The 24,511-nt window shown below is 43.3% G+C and overlaps 1 protein-coding gene and 1 long non-coding RNA gene across 2 annotated transcripts in view; one reads left to right on the top strand and one right to left on the bottom strand.

The window, feature by feature from the left end:
- LOC106586465 (protein ITPRID2) overlaps positions 1–18,751 on the bottom strand; it is a 37,571-nt gene extending 18,820 nt beyond the window's left edge. The window contains 8 exon segments of the mRNA XM_014173814.2: positions 584–695; positions 697–793; positions 1,149–1,244; positions 1,366–1,408; positions 11,276–11,329; positions 13,865–13,914; positions 18,209–18,251; positions 18,493–18,751. Of these exon segments, the coding sequence (XP_014029289.1) occupies positions 584–695; positions 697–793; positions 1,149–1,244; positions 1,366–1,408; positions 11,276–11,329; positions 13,865–13,914; positions 18,209–18,251; positions 18,493–18,694 (697 nt within the window). The 5' untranslated portion in view covers positions 18,695–18,751.
- On the top strand, positions 18,629–24,228 carry LOC106586466 (uncharacterized). The gene is made up of 3 exons (XR_001324200.2): positions 18,629–18,752; positions 23,793–23,828; positions 24,111–24,228. It is a non-coding gene; the product is annotated as an uncharacterized lncRNA (long non-coding RNA).
- Positions 24,229–24,511: the final 283 nt, after the last annotated feature.

The following is a 24,511-nucleotide window of genomic DNA, read 5'->3' as shown; positions in this document are numbered from 1 at the left end:
GCCAGCCATTGTATCCCTTCTTGTTCCTCTCTGGCTTGCCAGCCAATGTGCGGTGTGTCATCCATTATTACATCACCTACAAGACTACCACATCTTAACCTAAACCTACCCCACCACCACATCCTACCCCTAACCACCACCACATCCTACCCCTAACCACCATATATCCTAACCCACTACCACATCCTACCCCCAATCCCCCACCAGCACCCCACTCCAACCACAACCCTACCACCATTGTGCATTACATCAACTACCATACCACCTATCCCACTGCTTCTCTGCACTCCAGGTGACACTCAGAACCACAACTCATTCTTTTCATCACTACCTGTAGGTCTGCATGTATGTACATGCCAGCACATGGCTGTATGTCTGGACCATTTTATGACGGCGAACAGTGATCGGTGTTTCCAGGCCATACAGTGTTTTCACAGCTCGAAGGAAGAGGGGGGAAGGAAAAAAAACAGTGCGAAACCAAGAGAAAGAGAGCGAGATAGAGAGAGCCAAAGCATGCATGAACAAGAGAGCAATAGAAAGACAAAGCAAGACAGTTGGAGGCAAACCGAGAGTGTTAACATACTTGTCAGGGCATAGTTGGGTTTTTCCATCTCTGTGCGTTGTAGCTGTGCTTCCAGGTAGACCTTGAGATCGACGCCCTTAGCACAAGAGGGGCTGTTAAAGAAACGCAAAGGGGATCTTTGAGGCGATATCCAGCTCCTCCCGGCCAAACCCCAGGTTATACAGGATCTCTTCTGGATCCTCTTCATATAGGTCCAACAACTCAGACACACTGGAGACAAAGTGAATGCATGAGTGCATATAATACACTGTTGAAATAATGCAGTGCTGAACGATCAATGAAAAGTCTGAGATAAAACAGAGATAGTTAGCCAAGAAGTTTGGAAGTAACTTCAGAAACAGTATTTTATTAAACTTGATAAAAAACGTACCAGCTTTTAGCTCTTTCTTGGGACCTAAAATGTTCTGGTTACCATACTAATAATGAAGTGCTGTAATATATGAATGAACCAGAGCACTCTAAACCTTTTTTGGCTGGCTTCAGTTCAAACCCAGAAGGGCCGAAACCAACCACAGAGCTTGGCTGAGGCTCAGGGCCTGCCCATCTTTGTGTGTCTACTACTCACCTGGATACACTGGTGCTGCTCTTCCCTGAGCCTATTGAGTTCATACTCCTGTTCTGTAGGAACTGGCTCCTCTTGTCCTTTGCACATATCCCATAGCTGGGGAGCAGAGTGAGCAAGCAGTGATCGGTACAGTATTCACACCACAGGGAGTAAGACTACTGCTGGGACTGAACTGAGGGGGTGAGGAGTGGCCAATAGCATAGGGGGGGGGTCTTACCAGGGTGTCTCTGTTTTGGCACAGTTGGTCTGAAGGTGGTTGGCTGCAGGGAGGAGAAAGAAAGAAATCAATACAGGAGCTTTGCACACTGCTCTGTGCTTTGGTAAGCTGGCTCTGTATAAAGTAATTGGTGATTCACTCATTTCTCTTCAAAGTCCATCTGTCATAATTAACTTGTTACACTGTAGAAAATAATGATATAGAAAAAACAAACATTTCTACTTCTGTAAAACATACAATCAAGGTGACTGCTGTCAAGCATTTGTGATTGTCACGCCCTGACCAGAGAGAGCCTTTTATTCTCTATGTTGGTTAGGTCGGGGTGTGACTAGGGTGGGTAATCTAGGTTGTTCTATTTCTATGTTGGCCTGGTATGGTTCCCAATCAGAGGCAGCTGTTTATCGTTGTCTCTGATTGGGGATCATATTTTAGGTAGCCATTTCCCCACTGTGTTTTGTGGGATCTTGTTTTGTTTTTGTGTAGTTGCCTGTGAGCACTCCAGAACGTCACGTTTCGTTTGTTCGTTTATTGTTTTGTATTTGCTGAAGTTTCACTTTATAGTAAAGATGTGGAACGCTACGTACGCTGCGCCTTGGTCCAGTTCTTACGACGATCGTGACAGTGATCAAGGACAACAGATATGAAACATCACAGAATGGTTTGTTTTTGCAGTGATTCCAAGTCAACCATTTCTAAAAAGATGAAGACTTCCCTTTCACACATATAACATAAGCAAAAGAGGCCACTGTCGAAATGAGAATGCCCAGAACCAAATCCTCGTCTTTGAGACAAAGAGGAACATAATGACAGAATGATGGTTTAGAAACAGACAGTAAAGAGGGTCCTCCTGAAGTCTGGACTAGCCTCATCTGTCAGGAAAAAAAAATCCTGCTCCGAGTCTGATGGCTTCTTCCAGGCCGCCTTAGTGACGCAAAGAAAACGTGGATGCCGGACTGTCTCAACCAGGACCTGGGTTCAAATACTATTCTAAATATAATACCATTTTATATTCTTTATCTGAGCTTAATTGAGCTTTCTTGGCGTGATCGATCAATAGAATAGTCCCAAAACTGTAAACTCCCCCCATCTGGCAGTCCAGCAGGCTAGAGCAAAAACAAAGTATTTCAAACACTTCGAATAGTATTTGAACCCAGGTCCTGGTTGAGACAAAGACAGGAGAGTACACGTTGTCAGTTGTCTGCCTGGAACTGAACAAACACAAATCAGCATAACTGGTTCTTTAACCTCAAAGAGCAGGATAATCATCAAAGCATGCATTTCCATTGAATTACTCTTAATTCTCTAGTTGTGTGTGAGCATTAACAGTAGCAATAAGTGGTGATGTTTTTCTACATGCATCCATCTATCCACATCATTGCCACTCCCTGATGGAGTGGATCGGAGCCAGAAGGGTGAAGGGCCCTCATACAGGTGTCTGTTGAGACTTGTACCTTGTAGATCCGCTAGGCCGGAGATTGAGTAAGATTGACTAAATCATGGGGCGTTACGACATGGACACAATGGAACACTGATCTCAGGTTTAACTACGGCCCCTTGCTTTGCTTCAATGTATGGGTATGTCCCAAATAACACCATAATACCCAAATTGGCTCTGGTCAAAAGTAGTGTACTTTATAGGGAACAGGGTGCCATTTGGGAATCATCCTGAGACAAGTCAGAGCAGACCTTAACAGGAGCCAACCTTAGCACAACACACTAGCTACCACCCACTGTCCCTGGTCTGCACAAACACAATAGTAATGTGTGGAGTGCAACCATGCAGTACAAAATCTGACTGACCCCATCTCTCAGAGACCAACAACATACAGTAGCACATCAGGGAGCATGCATCACTACAGCTGTTGAGCTGAGTAGAAGAATGAGAAACATGTAGTTTAGTTACAGCTTTGACAGCACCAACCATGCACTACCAACAATAAACCTCAAAGCCATTCCATACAGGTCTGATGGTAAACTCAGCAACAACAAAAAAATGTCCCTTTTTCAGGACCCTGTCTTTCAAAGATAATTCGTAAAAATCCAAATAACTTCACAGAACCTCATTGTAAAGGGTTAAACACTGTTTCCCATGCTTGTTCAATGAACCATAAACAATTAATGAACATGCATCTGTGGAACGGTCGTTAAGACAATAACAGCTTACAAACAGTTGGCAATTAAGGTCACAGTTATGAAAACTTAAGACACTAAAGAGGCCTTTCTACTGACTCTGAAAACCCCCAAAGACAGAGGCCCAGGGTCCCTGCTCATCTGCGTGAACGTGCCTTAGGCATGTTGCAAGGAGACATGAGGACTGCAGATGTGGCCAGGGCAATAAATTGCAATGTCTGTACTGTGAGACTCCTAAGACAGCGCTACAGGGAGACAGGACGGACAGCTGATCATCCTCGCAGTGGCAGACCATGTGTAACACCTGCACAGGATCGGTATTACGGGACAGGTACTGGATGGCAACAACAACAACTGCCGGAGTTACACCAGGAACGCACAATCCCTCCATCAGTGCTCAGACTGTCCGCAATAGGCTGAGAGAGGCTGGACTGAGGGCTTGTAGGCCTGTTATAAGGCAGGTCCTCACCAGACATCACCGGCAACAACGTCGCCTATGGGCACAAACCCACCGTCGCTGGACCAGACAGGACTGGCAAAAAGTGCTCTTCACTGACGAGTCGCGGTTTTGTCTCACCCAGGGGTGATGGTCAGATTCGCGTTTATCGTCGAAGGAATGAGCGTTACACCGAGGCCTGTACTCTGGAGCGGGATCGATTTGGAGGTGGAGGGTCCGTCAGAGTCTGGGGCGGTGTGTCACAGCATCATCGGACTGAGCTTGTTGTCATTGCAGGCAATCTCAACGCTGCGCGTTACAGGGAAGACATCCTCCTCCCTCATGTGGTACCCTTCCTGCAGGCTCATCCCGACATGACCCTCCAGCATGACAATGCCACCAGCCATACTGCTCGTTCTGTGCGTGATTTCCTGCAAGACCGGAATATCAGTGTTCTGCCATGGCCGGCGAAGAGCCCGGATCTCAATCCCGTTGAGCACGTCTGGGACCTGTTAGATCGGAGGGTAAGGGCTCGGGCCATTCCCCCCAGAAATGTCCGGGAACTTGCAGGTACCTTGGTGGAAGAGTGGGGTAACATCTCACAGCAAGAACTGGCAAATCTGGTGCAGTGCATGAGGGGGAGATGCACTGCAGTACTTAATGCAGCTGGTGGCCACACCAGATACTGTGTTACTTTTGATCCCCCCTTCGTTCAGGGACACATTATTTCATTTCTGTTAGTCACATGTCTGTGGAACTTGTTCAGTTTATGTCTCAGTTGTTGAATATTTACACATGTTAAGTTTGCTGAAAATAAACGCAGTTGACAGTGAGAGGACATTTATTGTTTTGCTCAGCCTCCGACCTATTTAGCAAGTATGCAAGTAACTACCCTCTGATATTATTGACATTTCAAAATAACGAATACCTTAACACACTTCCTATGAACAACCTGGGCAAAATCATTTCAAATACTTTAGTTGGCCTTGATTGAGCTCACCTGGAGCAATGCAACCAACATTTAAAGTGTTAGTCCCATTTTTCATGAGCTGAAATAAAAGATACCAGAAATGTTCCATATGCACAAAAATAGTATTTCTCTAAAATGTTGTGCACAAATTGGTTTACATCCGTTGGTGAGCATTTCTTCTTTTCCAAGATAATCCATCCACCTGACAGGTGTGGCATATCAATAAGCTGATTAAACAGCATGACAGCTTGTGCTGGGGACAATAAAAGGCCACTCTAAAATGTGCAGTTTTGCCACACAACACAATGCCACAGATGTTTCAAGTTTTGAGGGAGCATGCAATTGTCCAACAGAGCTGTTGCCAGAGAATGTAATGTTAATTTCTCTGCCATAAGCCTCCAATGTCATTTTAGAGCATTTGGCAGTGCGTCCAACCGGCCTCACAATCACAGGCCACGTGTAACCAGTCCAGCCTAGGACCTCCACATCCGGGCTTCTTCACTTGAGGAATCGTCTGCGACCAGCCTCCCGGACAGCTGATGAAACTGAGGAGTATTTCTGTCTGTAATAAAGTCCCTTTGTGGGGGAAAAACACATTCTGATTGGGTGGGCCTATGCCCTCACAGGCCCACAAATGGCTGCGCTCCTGCCCAGTAATGCGAAATCCATAGTTTTCAGCCTACTTTATTTCAATATACTGATTTCCTTATATGAACTGTAACTCAGTAAAATTGTTGAAGTTGTTGTATGTTCTCATCGACGGGGCTGTAGTGGAGCAGGTTGAGAGCTTCAAGTTCCTTGGTGTCCACATCAACAAACTAGAATGGTCCAAACACACCAAGCATATTCCCCCTCAGGGAACTAAAAAGATTTGGCATGGGTCCTCAGATCCTCAAAAGGTTCTACAGCTGCTACATCGAGAGCATCCTGACTGGTTGCATCACTGCCTGGTACGGCAATTGCTCAGCCTCCGACCTCAAAGCACTACAGAGGGTAGTGCGTACGGCCCAGTACATCACTGGGGCTAAGCTGCCTGCCATCCAGGACCTCTACACCAGGCAGTGTCAGAGGAAGGCCCTAACAATTGTCAAAGACCCCAGTCATAGACTGTTCTCTCTACTACCGCATGGCAAGTGGTACCGGAGTGCCAAGTCTAGGACAAAAAGGCTTCTCAACAGTTTTTACCCCCAAGCCATAAGACTCCTGAACAGGTAATCAAATGGCTACCCGGACTATTTGCATTGTGTACTACACTACTGCTACTTTCTGTTTATCATATATGCATAGTCACTTTAACCATATTTACATGTACATACTACCTTAAATCAGCCCGACTAACCAGTGCCTGTATTTAGCCTCGCTACTGTTATTTTTCACTGTCTTTTTACTGTTGTTTTTATTTCTTTACTTACCTATTGTCATCTGGCATGCCAGGCTGGCTAAAGCAAATGCAACAAATATTTCAACGATTTAAAATACCATTTAAACCCAGGTCTGCAAGTGAAACACAACAGGACCTTTGCTATGGTCATACAGTATGGCATGTGTCACTCGTCTTCTCAGTTCGTTGCAGCTAGCAACTGGAACGAGCTGCAACAAACACTCAAACTGAACAGTTTTATCTCAATCTCTTCATTCAAAGACTCAATCATGGACACTCTTACTGAAAGTCGTGGCTGCTTTGCGTGATGTATTATTGTCTCTACCTTCTTGCCCTTTGTACAGTTGTCTGTACCCAATAATGTTTGTACCATGTTTTGTGCTGCTACCATGTTGTCGTCATGTTGTGTTGCTGCCTTGCTATGTTGTCGTCTTAGGTCTCTCTTTATGTAGTGTTGTGTCGTCTCTCTTGTCGTGATGTATGTTTTGTCCTATATTTTTTTATTTTTAATCCCAGCCCCTTTCCCCGCAGGAGGCCCTTTGCCTTTTGGTAGGCCGTCATTGTAAATAAGAATTTGTTCTTAACTGACTTCCCTAATTAAATTAAATAAAATGGGCCTTGAGAAGAGGGAGTGTTTTAGAGGGGCTAGTAGAGACTAGCTACAGAGCAGTGCCAGAGGACATTAAAGTTAATGTATGTTCCCATCTAGATATACAGATAAATCCCTTTCATTATTTATCCTCCTCTCTTCCTCTACCAACAGGCAGGTCACTCAGAGGGAGAACTGAGATAGATACAGTCGGAAGTTTTCATACACCTTAGCCAAATACATTTAAACTCAATTTTTCACAAATCCTGACATTTAATCAGAGTAAAAATTCCCTGTCTTAGGTCAGTTAGGATAACCACTTTATTTTAAGAATGTGAAATGTCAGAATAATAGTAGAGAGAAAAATGTATTTCAGCTTTTATTTCTTTCATCACATTCCCAGTGGGTCAGAAGTTTACATACACTCAATTAGTATTTGGTAGCATTGCCTTTAAATTGTTTAACTTGGGCCAAATGTTTCAGATAGCCTTCCAAACTTCCCACAATAACATTTACATTTACGTCATTTAGCAGACGCTCTTATCCAGAGCGACTTACAAATTGATATAAGTTGGGTGAATTTTGGCCCATTCCTCCTAACAGAGCTGGTGTAACTGAGTCAGGTTTGTAGGCCTCCTTGCTCGCACATGCTTTTTCAGTTCTGCCCACAAATGTTCTATGGGATTGAGGTCAGGGCTTTGTGATGGCCACTCCAATACCTTGACTTTGTTGTCCTTAAGCCATTTTGCCACAACTTTGGAAGTATGCTTGGGGTCATTGTCCACTTGGAAGACCCATTTGAGACCAAGATTTAACTTCTTGACTGATGTCTTGAGATGTTGCTTCAATATATCCACAATTTTCTTTCCTCATGATGCCATCTATTTTGTGAAGTGCACCAGTCCCTCCTGCAGCAAAGCACCCCCACAACATGCTGCCGCCACCCCCGTGCTTCACGGTTGGGATGGTGTTCTTCGGCTTGCAAGCCTCCCCCCTTTTCCTCCAAACATAATGATGGTCATTATGGCCAAGCAGTTCTATTTTTGTTGCATCAGACCAGAGGACATTTCTCCAAAAAGTACAATCTTTGTCCCCATGTGCAGTTGCAAACCGTAGTCTGGATTTTTTATGGCGGTTTTGGAGCAGTGGCTTCTTCCTTGCTGAGTGGCCTTTCAGGGTATGTTGATATAGGACTCGTTTTACTGTGGATATAGATACTTTTGTACCTGTTTCCTCTAGCATCTTCACAAGGTCCTTTGCTGTTGTTCTGGGATTGATTTGCACTTTTCACACCAAAGTACGTTCATCTCTAGTAGACAGTACGCTTCTCCTTCCTGAGCGGTATGACGGCTGTGTGGTCCCATGGTGTTTATACTTGCGTACTATTGTTTGTACAGATGCACGTGGTAGCTTCAGGCATTTGGAAATTGCTCCCAAGGATGAACTAGACTTGTGGAGGTCTACAATTTATTTCTGAGGTCTTGGCTGATTTCTTTTGATTTTCCCATGATGTCAAGCAAAGAGGCACTGAGTTTGAAGGTAAGCCTTGAAATACATCCATAGGTACACCTCCAATTGACTCAAATGATGTCAATTAGCCTATCAGAAGCTTCTAAAGCCATGACATCATTTTCTGGAATTTTCCAAGCTGTTTAAAGGCACAGTCAACTTAGTGTATGTAAACTTCTGACCCACTGGAATTGCGATACAGTGAATTATAAATGAAATAATCTGTCTGTAAACAATTGCTGGAAAAATGACTTGTGTCTTGCACAAAGTAGATGTCCTAACCGACTTGCCAAAACTATTGTTTGTTAACAAGAAATTTGTGGAGTGGTTGAAAAACAAGTTTTAATGACTCCAACCTAAGTGTATGTAAACTTCCGACTTCAACTGTATGCCATCTAATCCACACACACACACACTGCTCGTCACCTTTCCTTTTGAACTGGGAAACCTGTTTGTGTGTGTGTGCGCATGTTCATAAGATGAAACAAATCTGTTGATGTGCCCTTGAGCAAGGCACTTAACCCTAATTGCTCCAGGAGCGCTGGATAATAGTGACCCTGGCCGTGACCCCACTCTCCGAGGGTGTCTCGGAGAGTTAGGATAAGCAAAAAATAAAAAAAATTCCAATTCACACATGCGTATTAATACGTGTGAAATTAGGACAAATAAACTTAGCAAGAAAAGAAACGTCCTCTCACTTTCAACTGCGTTTATTTTCAGCAAACTTAACATGTGTAAATATTTGTATGAACATAACATTCAACAACTGAGACAAACTGAACAAGTTCCACTGACATGTGACTAACAGAAATTGAATGATGTGTCCCTGAACAAAGGGGGGGGGGTCAAAATCAAAAGTAACAGTCAGTATCTGGTGTGGCCACCAGCTGCATGGAGTAATGCAGTGCATCATCTCCTCATGGACTGCACCAGATTTGCCAGTTCTTGCTGTGATATGTTACCCCGCTCTTCCACCAAGGCACCTGCAAGTTCCCGGACATTTCTGGGGGGAATGGCCCTAGCCCTCACCCTCCGATCTAACAGGTCCCAGATGTGCTCAACGGGATTGAGATCCGGGCTCTTCGCTGGCCATGGCAGAACACTGACATTCCTGTCTTGCAGGAAATCACGCACAGAACGAGCAGTATGGCTGGTGCATTGTTATGCTGGAGGGTCATGTCAGGATGAGCCTGCAGGAAGGGAACCACATGAGGGAGGAGGATGTCTTCCCTGTAACGCACAGCGTTGAGATTGCCTGCAATGACAACAAGCTCAGTCCGATGATGCTGTGACACACCGCCCCAGACCATGACGGACCCTCCACCTCCAAATCGATCCCGCTTCAGAGTACAGGCCTCGGTGTAACGCTCATTCCTTCAACGATAAACACGAATCCGGCCATCACCCCCGGTGAGACAAATCCGCGACTCGTCAGTGAAGAGCACTTTTTGCCAGTCCTGTCTGGTCCAGCGACGGTGGGCTTGTGCGCATGGGCGACGTTGTTGCCGGTGATGTCTGGTGAGGACCTGCCTTACAACAGGCCTCTCAGCCTACTGTGGGCAGTCTGAGCACTGATGGAGGGATTGTGCGTTCCTGGTGTAACTCCGGCTGTTGTTGTTTCCATCCTGTACCTGTCCTGCAGGTGTGATGTTCAGATGTACCGATCCTGTGCAGGTGTTGTTACACGTGGTCTGCCACTGCGAGGATGATCAGCTGTTCATCCTGTCTCCCCGTAGCGCTGTCTTAGGAGTCTCACAGTACGGACATTGAAATGTATTGCACTGGCCACATCTGCAGTCCTCATGCCTCCTTGCAGCATGCCTATGGCACATTCTCGCAGATGAGCAGGGAACCTGGGCATCTTTCTTTTGGTATTTTTCAGAGTCAGTAGAAAGGCCTCTTTAGTGTCCTTAGTTTTCATAACTGTGACCTTAATTACTGTCTGTAAGCTTTTATTGTCTTAACGACCGTTCCACAGGTGCATGTTCATTAATTGTTTATGGTTCATTGAGCAAGCATGTGAAACAGCGTTAAAACCACCCTTTACAATGAAGATCTGTGAAGTTACTTGGATTTTTACGAATGATCTTTGAAAGACAGGGTCCTGAAAACGGGACGTTTCTTTTTTTTCTGAGTTTATAAGCACCCACCAAATGATTTAGTATTATGTCCGCTCGTAAGAACAGCAACAGCAGGGTGTACCTTTCTGGAGCTTTCGTAAAAACTAAAAATGAGCCAAGCACTCCTACAATGAGAAGCTTCTAGCTCTTAATTGTTTGGCCACACAGATTTTCTGTCTCTGAAATTGTACCCTATTCCCTATATAGCGCACTACTTTTAACCAGGGCCCAGCCTAAAGTAGTGCACTATATAGGGAATAGGGTGCAATTTGACATTGAACCCTAGTCTCTCTAGAAGCCTCATTAACAACTGAAACTGCCACAGAAGTAGTGTGGTCCTAGATCAGGGATTGGCAACTTGCGAGCAAAACATTTTAGCGACCCACCTTTGACAGCGTAGAGAACAAATTTGGGCCCCCCCCCCGTTCGGTAATTGGACCATGATTACTACAAGTTTTGATAGCTGGCTAGAATAATTTACATGGGTATATTGAGTGACTATCAGTGACTGACATAACAGAAAAAAACTGCAGATGCACAACCACATTTGGAAATTGCACCTGGTGTATTCTACTAATCTAACTCTCAACAGTAAATTGAGACCCAGACTGAGTTCCCCCTCAATTTATGTTTTTTTTCTTCTTTTTAAATATTTTTTTTATGCAGCAGACAGGGCCCTCCAGTTGCCCATCCCTGTCCTAGATTGTATTGCTCTAGTGACCCCCCCCCCCACACACACACACCCCCCTCCCCCCAAACACATCTTGTCACTTACCCTCAGCTCCCAGAGAAAAGTAGTCTTCAAAGCTGCAGCCATTCTTAAGCACTCCTGTAAAGTACAGTTAGTTAAATCGTGTTCGTGAGTGTTATCTTCCATAGAGGGGTCATATTAGTTTGTAGGCCAAACCATTCAAACGCAACAGATTTTTTCCTTAGAAGACCAATTTTAGGGATGTTCTGACAAACACTACTGTAGGTCTGCAACCTTCCGCTGCAAATGTGGAAGACTGACACCGGCTGATGCGGTACATTGAGCCCATGCAAAAAACATACTGTATCTCTAGCATAAACAGACGGATTTTGATGTTATTATTTATTATGCTACTTAGATTTCCGCAGGACATCAGCTCTAGCGGGTTAAGCACGTAGACAGAAGTGTTTGTTTTATTTAACTAGGCAAGTCAGTTCAGAACAAATTCTAATTTACAATGACGGTCTACCCCGGCAAAACCCTAACGACGCTGGGCCAATTGTGCGCCGCCCTATGGGACTCCCAATCACGGCCGGTTGAGATACAGCCTGGAATCGAACCAGGGTCTGTAGTGACGCCTCTAGCACTGGGCTGCAGTACCTTAGCGAAAACATGTTTTTAGACATTTTTGAAAATGTATTAAAAATAAAAAATAAAAAATACTTATTTACATAAGTATTCAGACCCTTTGCTATATGACTCGAAATTGAGCTCTGGAGCATCCGGTTTCCATTGATCATACTTGAGATGTTTCTACAACTTGGAGTCCACCTGTGGTAAATTAAATTCATTGGACATGATTTGGAAAGGCACACACCTGTCTATGTAAGGTCCCACAGTTGACAGTGCAAGGCAGAGCAAAAACCAAGCCATGAGGTCAAAAGAAATTGTCCGTAGAGCTCCGAGACAGGATTGTGTCGAGGCACAGATCTGGGGAAGGGTACCAAAATATTTCTGCAGTATTGAAGTTCCCCAAGAATACAGTGGCCTCCATCATTCTTAAATGGAAGAAGTTTGGAACCACCAACACTCTTCCTAGAGTTGGCTGCCTGGCCAAACTGAGCAATTGGGGGAGAAGGGCCTTGGTCAGGGAGGTGACCAAGAACCCAATGATCACTCTGACAGAGCTCCAGAGTTGCTCTGTGGAGATGGGAGAACCTTCCAGAAGGACAACCATCTCTGCAGCACTCCACCAATCAGGCCTTTATGATAGAGTGGCCAGATGGAAGCCACTCCTCAGTAAAAAGGCACATGGCAGCACACTTGGAGTTTGCCAAAAGGCACCTAATGACTCTCAGACCATTCGGAAACAAGATTCTCTGGCCTGAATGCCAAGCGTCACGTCCGGAAGAAACTTGGCACCATCCCTACGGTGAAGCACGGTGGTGGCAGCATCATGCAGTGCAGATGTTTTTCAGCGGTAGGGACTGGGAGACTGGTCAGCATCAAGGGAAAGATGAACGGAGCAAAGTACAGAGAGATCCTTGATGAAAATCTGCTCCAGAGCGCTCAGGACCTCAGACTGGGGCAAAGGTTCACCTTCCAACTGGACAATGACCCAAAGCCCACAGCCAACACAACGCAGTAGTGGCTTCGGGACAAGTCTCTGAATGTCCTTGAGTGGCCCAGCCAGAGTCCGGACTTGAAAATAGCTGTGCAGCGACGCTCCCCATTCAACCTGACAGAGATTGAGAGGATATGCAGAGAAGAATGGGAGAAACTCAGCAAATACAGTTTTGCCAAGCTTGTAGCGTCATACCCAAGAAGACTGGAGGCTGTAATCACTGCCAAAGGTGCTTCAACAAAGTACTAAGTAAAGGGTCTGAATACTTATGTAAATGTCATATTTAATTTTTTTGTGCAAAAAATAATAATCTTTGCTTTGTCATCATGGGGTATTGGGTGATGAGGGGTAAAAAACAATTTCATCAATTTTAGAATAAGGCTGTAATGTAACAAAACATGGAAAAGGTATAGGGGTCTGAAAACTTTCTGAATGCATTGTATACCCTACAGTAGACTACATAAACATTCAAATAAAAACCTTGGCACGTGCCTGTAAAAAACGTTTTGCATGATTGACCGAACGCATTTTGAACAGTCTACTACAGACAAACGCTTCAAACCAAGACAAATATTTACCGTCAAATACTTTCCTAGCTGGTTGCTTGGTAATCTTACCTACTGTAGATAGCCATTGATCAAAGGGCACCAGCAGCCCATGTAGTTTGCATTACCAGGAAGACAAGGCAAATACAGGGAATCCAAATGTTATTCCTTTTAGCTCAGGATACTTGTATCATGCCTGAGTCTGTTTCTTACTTCGATTTAGAAGCACAATAACAGTTTTACAAAGCTACCAACTGGTAACTGGAGTGAGTGTGGGTGTATGAGTACAGAAGCTGGCTAGTACGCTCCAAAGTACACTAGGGCTCCAAAGTACACTAGGGCTCCAAGGTGGGGTGTGGTGAGACAGTTGCGAAATACTCCAAACACCCCCTTGGCGCACACACACACACACACACACACAAACACACCCCTCCACATGATCTTTTTCCATATGAGAGTTAGTTTTATAGAATAGGACTTATGTTATAGTAGAGGGGAATTCACCCTTGGACTGAGTGCTGCTCTGTTCATCCAGAGAGGCCCCAAGAGGAGTCCTGTGAAGAGAGACACATACACCATTAGGCAGGAACAAACTCAACATACTTAAAAATGACCAAAACCTAATTGAAACTGTGTATAAATAATGGACCTATATTCATACAGAAGACTGAATGCGTCCCCCGGGGCTAAATGAGTTCAACACCCCTGGTCTCTAGAGTCCGCCGAACACTGTGCTGGCTCATTTCCTCACACAGGAAGACCCATACAAACACTACAACCATTTCATCTTTTTGTCAACTACCCACATATCAGCCAATACTACTGTACAATAGTACTATAGTGACTGTATCATGCAAATCTTGTTTGACATAAAGATCCCACACACAGAACAATGCTCTCGTTGGCTGGCCCTCGCTTCATATTCGTCGCCAAACCCACTGGCTCCAGGTCATCTTTAAGTCTTTGCTAGGTAAAGCCCCGCCTTATCTCAGCTCACTGGTCACCATAGCAGCACCAACCCGTAGCACGCGCTCCAGCAGGTATATCTCACTGGTCACCCCCAAAGCCAATTCCTCCTTTGGCCGCCTTTCCTTCCAGTTCTGCGCTGCCAATGACTGGAACGAATTGCAAAAATCACTGAAGCTAGAGACTCATATCTCCCTCACTAACTTCAAAGCATCAGCTGTCAGAGCAGCTCACAGATCATTGCACCTGTACATAGCCCATCTGTAAATAGCCCATCCAACTACCTCATTCCCATATTGTTATTTATTTTTTTGCTCATTTGCACCCTAGTATCTCTACTTGCACATTCATCTTCTGCACATCTATCACACCAGTGTTTAATTGCTAAATTGTAATTATTTCGCCACTACGGCCTATTTATTGCCTTACCTCCCTAATCTTACCTCATTTGCACACGCTGTATATCGATTTTTTTTCTATTGTGTTATTGACTGTACGTTTGTTTATTCCATGTGTAACTAAACTCTGTGTTGTTTGTGTCGCACTGTTTTGCTTTATCTTGGCCAGGTCGCAGTTGTAAATGAGAACTTGTTCTCAACTAGCCTACCAGGTTAAATAAAGGTGAAATAAAAGAATATATAAAAATAACATGTGCTACATTGCTATTGTTTGCCCTTAGACTAGAGCAGGGCTCTCCAACCCTGTTCCTGGAGAGCTCCACTCCTGTAGGTTTTCAAATCCAACCCCAGTTGTAACTAACCTGAGTCAGTTTATCAACCAGCTAATTATTAGAATCAGGCGCGCTAGATTAGGGTTTGAGTGAAAACCTACAGGACGGTATCTCTCCAGGAACAGGGTTGGAGAGCCCTGCTCTAGTCTAAGGTAGCACGTTACATAACATCCCTAACCCTGCTCTAGCTGGCTCCTAGGTCTCTACCTCACCTCTCTGTCAATAGATCAAATTCCATATGGTCACTATCCCAGACCTATGCTTTCTGATGTGACCTACTGTATTCAAATCTTACTGTACTTCTATAACGAGTCAGTCAGACCAACTCAAGTCTATATGCTAATTGTTCATGTAACATCTAGGTTAACTAAACTTGGAATTGTTCATGTAACATCTAGGTTAACTAAACTTGGAACAGCTGTCTGTAGGCCTATACCAGCGCCCTGCCATAATGAAGATTTCATAAAAGGACATTATTGACATTGCGTAAAACCCTCAATCAACATCATGTGATTTTCTGTTTGCTCTCTCCCACTATCTCACTCTGTCTTACTCATGTACGTAGGTTCGTGGGGGATTTTCAACCAACTACAATATTTGACTGAATAAATGATTCTAAGTTCCATAGTAATGCTTGTTTAACTTGTGCACTGAAGTACAGCGATGAACCCTAATCAACATGACCCAGACTATTAGTAAACAAGGAAATTCTTCCGGGAGCCATTTAACCTGTCACGCAGGCAAACTCAAGCGGGGAATTAAAAAAAAATATATATACTTAAATCATACTTCATATTTTAAGTATATTTAATATCAAATTGTATCAATTTTAAATACATTTAATGTCAATTTGATTTGTATTTTATTAGCGCTTAAGTATATTAAATATATTAAATTATATAAATTGGGACTTATGTACTTAAGTATTTTCTTAGTATATCAGATGAGGAAAACAAATATTCTTTGAATGCACATTAAGTACATTTTATGTATATTGCTCATAAATTAGAAATATACTAAAATTGTATTGTGATTAGAATTCCTATATTTACTTTGCAAAAAAAGTGTATTTATAATGTGTTTCAAGTATACATTTACAAATACACTTCGACTCATTAACCACATTAGGTATTGTAATTGAGCCAATGTTATGACAATGTTAACATGCTATTTACAATTTACAAGTAACACTTTTGAGAACTGTGCACCATTGGTATTTAACACTTTAGTTGTTCACATTAAGGACCCAGGCCTTCCTCATTAACATTTCAATAAATGTGTAATATGTAATGTGTAATTAAAAAGTACAACATTATTCAGTTTGAAAATTAACATAACATTTTTTGAATAAACTAAATATGAGGAACAATATATTATAAATCAAAACTTCAACTGCAAAAAAAGGATGCTATCATTTTCAACTTTTGCTGCACTCTTCTGAACAGGAATTCAGAAAGTACTTCAAAACTCATTATTGGCAGTTAAACTACAGCAACATAATTCATACCCCTTGGATTTATTCACATTTTGTTGTTAAAGTGGGATTAAAATTTATTTAATAAAAAAAAAGTCAATCTACACAAAATACTATATTAAAGTGGAAGATTTCTATACATTTTTTTTTTTAAAGATCGCTAGAAATTAAATAACTAAAATATAATAATTGCGTAAGTATTCAGCTCCCTGAGTCAATACAAGCTGGAAACACCGTTGGCAGCCATTACAGCTGGGAGTCTTCCCGGGTAAGTCTCGAAGATTATCTCTTTAGTCTTTTCAGAATTCTTCAAGCTTTGTCAAGATGTTGGTGCTCATGGCTACACAGAAATGTTCAAGTCTTGCCATAGATTATCAAGCAGATTTAAGTCAAAACTTTAGTGCCTTGTTTGTTAAATACAATATTTATGTTTTGGAATTCTGAATATTTGTATTCTTATTTTCATTCTGTCATTTAAATCATTATTGTGGCGTCACTACAATGTTGTTGATCCATCCTCAGTTTTCTTCCATCACTGACATTCAACTCTGTAACTATTTTACAATCACCAATGGCCTCATGAGCAGTTTCATTCCTGTCCTGCAGCTCAGAAGGATGACTAGCTTTGATGTGTCTGGGTGGTTTAATACATAATCCACAGCATACAGTTGTTATTAACTTCACCATCCTTAAAGAGATATTCAATGTCTGATTTGAGATTGTTACCGAGCTACCAATCACTGCCCTTCTTTATGAGGCTTTCTAAAGGCTCCCTGGTCTTTGTAATTGAATCTGTGCTTGAAATTCAATACTTGACTGAGGGAACTCACAGATGTATGTATGGAGGACAGAGGAACAGTTAGTCATAAAAAAATGATGTCAACCCCTATTGTTTCACACAGAGTCCATGTAACATATTCTGTGATTTGATAAGCCAAATTCCCCTGAACCAATTTAGGCTTGCCTAAACAAAGAGGCTGAATACTTATGCAAGGACTATATTTTAATTATTATTTTATTGTTTTCTTCCACTTTGACATTAGAGTATTTAGAGTTCATTGTTGACAATAAATGACAAATCAATTTTAATCTCACTTTTTAACACAAAATGTGAAGAAATCCAAGGGGTATTAACAGTTTTGCAAAGCACTGTATAGCTCAAGCAGTTTCATAAAAAAAGAAAATCTATGCTTCAACTTAAAAACAACTCCAAGTGTATTTTGAAATGTGTTGAAGTTTGATAATATATTTATAGTATGAAAAAACAATGAATATAAAGTACAATTTGAATAAGTGTGTTGAAGTGTAGTGATATTATAGTTATACTTAAGATATACTTCAAATACGAGATGTATTTTTCTAGTATATTATTTTAATGTTTAGTATATTTAAGTATACTAAACAAGCTGTAAAAAGTAACCAATAGTCATACCAAACAATGACTTCCCCGAGAAGCCAGACATCCAGTCCCATTTAAGTCTTTATTGATGATGTCTAACTACATGTCTTTGAGGATAGCCTAGAAGTGACAATGACAAAATAGTATTTACTTTCCTCGCTATGCTGACTAAGCTAGTCACTAGGCATTCCACACCAGCCACCCTGATATTCAGTGACAGTCAGGAGTTTTATTTACATGCAAATGTAAAGGTTTCATTATAATGCAACACTACAATACCTGCAGTCCTTGAGCCAGCTCGCAATCTTCTTAGGGACAGGCCCTGAGAGAAAAAAAACAGAGCAATTCAAAGCCATGTACAACTGTTCAGTTTTCTATAAATGCAATTTAACATTCAATCTACAATGTAGATTACAACTGGATAACAAAAAAATCATAATTTTTTATAGCAACAAGACCTTAAGTAGGCTTTATTGTTTCATCGTGACTTCCATGGAGCTGTACTGAGCTGTAAAAAGCCAAACTATAATTATTTCTGCCTGCTGTAGCTCATCCCAACGTACCTGGCTCCTCGGCTGTCTTCTCCTCCATAGTGGGATCTGGACACAGTGTCTTCTCACTGCAACCCTCCTGATCCTGGGTGTCCTGGCTCTCAGAGAGGCCCTGCCAGGAGTCTCTGCTCTGGATCCAGGCCTTCCTCATTATTGTCGCTGCCTTCCATGGGTGATCTATGCTGGGGCTTGCAGCAGTTTCACACTGCTCCATGGTCTGCTCCTGGATCCACAACTCCTCCTCTCCCCTGGCCTGGCTGCTACAGCAGGGGGTAAGTCACCTGTAGCAGATAGGAGGGAGGAGATTGTTATGAGACTAGATGGTAGCCACACACACACACACACACACACACACCTTGCACAAACAAGCCTAATTTAACTATACAAAGGAAATGTATGAAAACATGCCTATGCCTGTAATATAACATCCTGCGTGATAACCATGTATGCTCACAGAACAGAGTTGAGCTGTAAACAAGCAAATGTCCAATAACGGAACTGACTTTGGAAAATAAGTTGCTATATCATACAAACAAGATAAAACAAGACTACACACAATTTGTTTCTTTCCATAACAGAACACCAAATTAATAAATGTGACAACCTCTTCAAGAACAAGAAGCAAAAGAACACAAAACACTAATAATACCTGGAGGGGATTCCTCCTTCTGCCAGAATTATTATCCTAAGAATTCTTCCAAGAATACTAAGATTACTTCCAAAGCCATCAAATGTAAAAGTAGTTCCCACTCAGCCAGGCAGAGATGTGGGACAGAGGCAGGCACGGTGGATAGATGGATGGATACAGAGAGGAGCTACAGAGAGCAAGAAGTCAAACTGACAACAAGTGGAGCATAAAATGTCGGTTTAGTTGAAAGATTGCGTGCTGGTTCCGAGTCATTTCCTGCTGCGGATCAGCTCTTTTCTGAAGGGAGGATAGAGGGATAGACAGAAGGAGGGAGTTCTCACTGGAGTGTATAGGCCAAACCTCGAGGGACAAGAGGAGGCGGCTATTATTATGTTACTTCTATTTCCAGAGTAATCATCTGAAATAAGAAGGAATGTAAATAAATAAACAAACAAACACAAAACGACCACTTTGCATTCAAAACATAAAACAATGGCGGTGACAGACAACTATCTAAATGTGACGGAATCTAAAAAGGGGTAATTAGAAAATACCATTAACAAATAGGATTGTCTATTTCAATGAAGTACAGTGAGACATCTTGACGATGCAAAGAGTGTCACGGCTGTTCGAAGGAGCGGACCAAAATGCAGCGTGTTCGTAGTTCCACATATTTATTAAATGTGAAACTGAATGCAATACACTTAAATATACAAAAACAACAAACCGTGACACAGAGAGGAAAACACACTACTCAAAAAATAACCCACAAACAACAATGAGAAAAACCCCTACTTAAATATGATCTCCAATCAGAGGCAATGAGGATCAGCTGCCTCCAATTAGAGATCAACCCCAAACAATCCCAACATAGAAATAGAAAACATAGAACAACCCAAAACACCCCCTGTCATGCTCTGCCCTACTCTACTATAGAAAATTACATCTTACTAGGGTCAGGACGTGACAGTACCCACCCCCCCCAAACTACGAATGTAAAAAAACAACAAAAAAAAACACAAAGGGAGGGTAGGGTGGGTGACTAATGTCTATGGCGGCGGCTCTGGTTCCGGGCGTAGTACCCCCACCACCCACTGATCCCCCCGCTTCTGTATGTCCGGAGGAACCAGACCACCAACCGTCGCTGGAGGCTCCGAGCTGGGGAGCGTCGCTGGAGGCTCCGGGCTAGGGAGCGTCGCTGGAGGCTCCGGGCTGGGGAGCGTCGCTGGAGGCTCCGGGCTGGGGAGCGTCGCTGGAGGTCCGATGCGTGGGACTGGCATAGGTGGCGCCAGACTGGTAACACGCACCTCAGGTCGAGTGCAGGGAGCAGGCACAGGACGTACTGGGCTATGGAGGCGCACTGGAGGGAGAGTGCGAGGAGCAGGAATCGGTCTCACCGGACTGGGGAGACGCATTAAGGGCCGAGTGCTCACAGCAGGCACTGGCTGTACCGGGTTATGGATGCGCACTGGAGGGAGAGTGCGAGGAGCAGGAATCGGTCTCACCGGACTGGGGAGACGCATTAAGGGCCGAGTGCTCACAGCAGGCACTGGCTGTACCGTGTTATGGATACGTACTGAAGACTTGGTGCGTGGTACTGGCTTGGGTGGCTCTAGACTGGTAACACGCACCTCAGGACTTGTGCAGGAACAGGAACAGGACACTCCGGACTGGGTATGCGCACTGGAGGTCTGATGCGTGGAACTGGCTTAGGTGGTGCCAGACTGGTAACACGCACCTCAAGACGAGTGCAGGGAGCAGGAACAGGATGTACTGGGCTATGTAGGCGAACTGGGGACCTGGCATGCTGAGCAGGCCTACTCCTTCCGGGTTCAATGACCATCTTCGCCCTACACCGGCGAGGAGCTTGCACCGACCGCACCGGGCTGTGAGTGCGTATGGGTGATATAGTGCGCACCACACCGTAACTCATCGCTCGCTCCTCCACACGCCCGCTCTGCCGTGCTCTTTCTGCCAGTACTTCCCTTCTGAATCTCGCGTCGAGCTCCGCGCTTGACTCCACATTGATTATAGGTGGATATAGCGCTTCGTAGTAATGTCGCTCCCGCTTGGCTTCCTCTAGTTCCTCCTTCGGGCGACGATACTCCCCAGTCTGGCTCCAGGGTCCTTTACCGTCTAATATTTCCTCCCAAGTCCACGACTCCAAGTACTTCTCCTCACGCCGCTTGGTCCTTTTATGGTGGGTTATTCTGTCACGGAGCGGACCAAAATGCAGAGTGTTCGTAGTTCCACATATTTATTAAACGTGAAACTGAATGCAATACACTTAAATACACAAAAACAACAAACCGTGATGCAGAGAGGAAAACACACTAGTCAAAAAATAATAACCCACAAACAACAATGAGGAAAACCCCTACTTAAATATGATCTCTAATCAGAGGCAATGAGGGTCAGCTGCCTCCAATTAGAGATCAACACCCAACATAGAAATAGAAAACATAGAACAACCCAAAACACCCCGTCACGCCCTGCCCTACTCTACTATAGAAAATGACATCTTACTAGGGTCAGGACGTGACAAAGAGTGTCGAACTTAAAACACTTCTGCAGATAATGAACTGATATTCACTTGACAGTTTGTGCTGCCATTTTGTGAAGAGGGAGCATATAAGGATGGAGGGAGGGTTGGAGAATTTAGCATTTTTCAAACAACTGAAGTATCATACCCAAGAATTTATTTAAGCAATTTTTGTCAATTGTGTATCTACAGTGCATTCGGAAAGCATTCAGACCCCTTGACTTTTTATATACTGTTTTTTTAAAAGCTGTTACGTTACAGCTTTATTCTAAAATGTATTTGTTTCTCAATCTACACACAATACCCCATAATAACAAAGCAAAAACAGTTTATAATTTTTTGCAAACGTATTTAAAAAAAAATGAAATATCACATTTGCATAAGTATTCAGACCCTTTACTCAGTACTTTTTTGAAGTACTTTTGGCAGCGAATACAGCCTGCAGTCTTCTTGGGTATGGTATGATGCTACAAGCTTGGCACACCTGTATTTGGGGGGTTTCTCCCATTCTTCTCTGCAGATCTTCTCAAGCTCTGTCATGTTGGATGGGGAGCGTTGCTGCACAGCTATTTTCAGGTCTCTCTAGAGATGTTTGATCTGGTTCAAGTCCGGGCTCTGGCTGGGCCACTGAAGGACATTTAGAGACTTGTCCCGAAGCCACTCCTGCGTTGTCTTGGCTGTGTGCTTAAGGTCGTTGTACTGTTGGAAGGTGAACCTTCATCCCAGTCTGAGGTCCTGAGAGCTCTGGAGCAGGTTGTCATCAAGGTTCTCTTTGTACTTTGCTCCATTCATCTTTTCCTCGATCATGGTCCTTCAGGTGCCTTTTGGAAAACTCCAAGTGGGTGGTCATGTGCCTTTTACTGAGGAGTGACTTCCGTCTGGCCACTCTACCATAAAGGCCTGATTGGTGGAATGCTGCAGAGATGGTTGTCCTTCTGGATGGTTCTCCCATCGCCACAGAGGAACTCTGGAGCTCTGTCAGAGTGACCATTGGGTTCTTGGTCACCTCCCTGACCAAGGCCCTTCTCCCCCGATTGCTCAGTTTGGCCAGGCAGCCAGCTCTAGGAAGTGTTGGTGGTTACATACTTCTTCCATTTAAGATGGAGGCCACTGTGTTCTTGGGGACCTTCAATGCTGCAGAAATGTTTTGGTGCCCGTCCCCAGATCTGTGCCGAGACACAATTCTGTCTTGGAGCTCAACGGACAATTCCTTCGACCTCATGGCTTGGTTTTTGCTCTGACGTGCACTGTCAACTGTGGGACCTTACATAGACAAGTGTGTGCCTTTCCAAATCATGTCCAATCAATTGAATTTACCACAGGTGGACTCCAATCAAGTTGTAGAAACATCTCAAGGATGATCAATGGAAACCAGATGCACCTGAGCTCAATTTCTAGTCTCATAGCAAAGGGTCTGAATACTTATGTAATTAAGGTTTTATAATTTTTTTTGCAAAAATGTCTAAAAACCTGTTTTTGCTATGTCATTATGGGGAATTGTGTGTAGATTGATGAGCGTAGTGTGTTTACAGCCCAGTACATCACTGAAGAGCTACCCTCCTGTAGGTTCACTCCAACCCCAGTTGTAAATAACCTGATTCATTTTATCAACCAGGTATTTATTACAATTAGGTGTGCTAGATTAGGGTTGGAGAGAAAACCTACAGGACAGTAGCTCTCCAGGAAGAGAGTTGGAGAGCCCTGATATAGGGAATATGGTGCCATTTGGGATGCAGCGTGAGAGACAGAGGAAGTAATCTACTGTACCAGGTGAAATCATCTGAGCCCAAAGACACTCTAAAAATTAGGGGTTTAAGAAGGGTTCTTCTAAGCTCTCAAAGTTCTTCAGAGAACCTTAGGGTTCTTGGCACTGAAAATTGCCCTCAAAAGGTTCTTCCACGAACCCCATAGGAGGTGGGGTTCATCGAGGAACCACCTTAGTTGGTGAGGGTTCTTGCAGGAACCTAACTGCCAAACTAAAATGTTTGAATTTGAAAGGACAGCATGTGCAGGCACTTAAATGAAAATGTTTAAGATCTCCTCAATTTAAAGTAAGGTTTGTCCCTTATATGATCTAAATTGATATTGTTTTGTGATGATACCATCTATCTTTTAATATTTGTGCAAATCTTTCTAAAACAGAAAATGGACACAATTCGATGGATATCAATCAAAGAGGTAAGAATATGTACTGTATGCTATAAGAATATGAAGGCTAGCTTTTATTTATTTAACTAGGCAAGTCAGTTAAGAACAAATTTGTATTTACAATGATGGCCTACCCCGGCCAAACACGGAATACGCTGGGCCAATTGTGCGCCGCCCTATGGCCGGATGTGATTCGGCCTGGATTCGAACCAGTGATGCCTCTTGCACTGAGATGCAGTGCCTTAGACCGCTGCGCCACTCGGGAGCTGCATTGGGTGCAGATGACTGAACTGCTCACTTTTGTGTCTGTAGGCATACAGACGAGGAGGCATACAGGTATGCCTATTGGTATGTTATGGAGATCACATGTACCACCCTCCTGCCTTACCTCTTCAATGAAAACCCCATAGGCCTCTACAATACGGATAAGGTATGTGCATTCACATTTACCACATAAACCAAGGTATGAATACTGTTGTGTGCATGTTTAGTTAAACATCTGTATAATCACTATTTTTTTTATTCAGACTTCACCATCCCTACACCTCTGATGAATATAACAGGAAACCTGTTCAAATCACCATGCACTGCAAAATCATTCTGGCTATGGATACAGAGAACATCAACACATTAACAAGCCAGAGGATATACCCATTGGACTTGGGGTTTTGCTGGGAGTTTCCCTCACATTTGGATGTTTTTTATTCTGCTTT

Source organism: Salmo salar, chromosome ssa25, assembly GCF_905237065.1.
Source record: "Salmo salar chromosome ssa25, Ssal_v3.1, whole genome shotgun sequence".
NCBI classification, from domain to species: domain Eukaryota; kingdom Metazoa; phylum Chordata; class Actinopteri; order Salmoniformes; family Salmonidae; genus Salmo; species Salmo salar.
The sequence above is the reverse complement of the archived record's forward strand: the minus strand, read 5'-3'. Positions and strand labels throughout refer to the sequence as shown.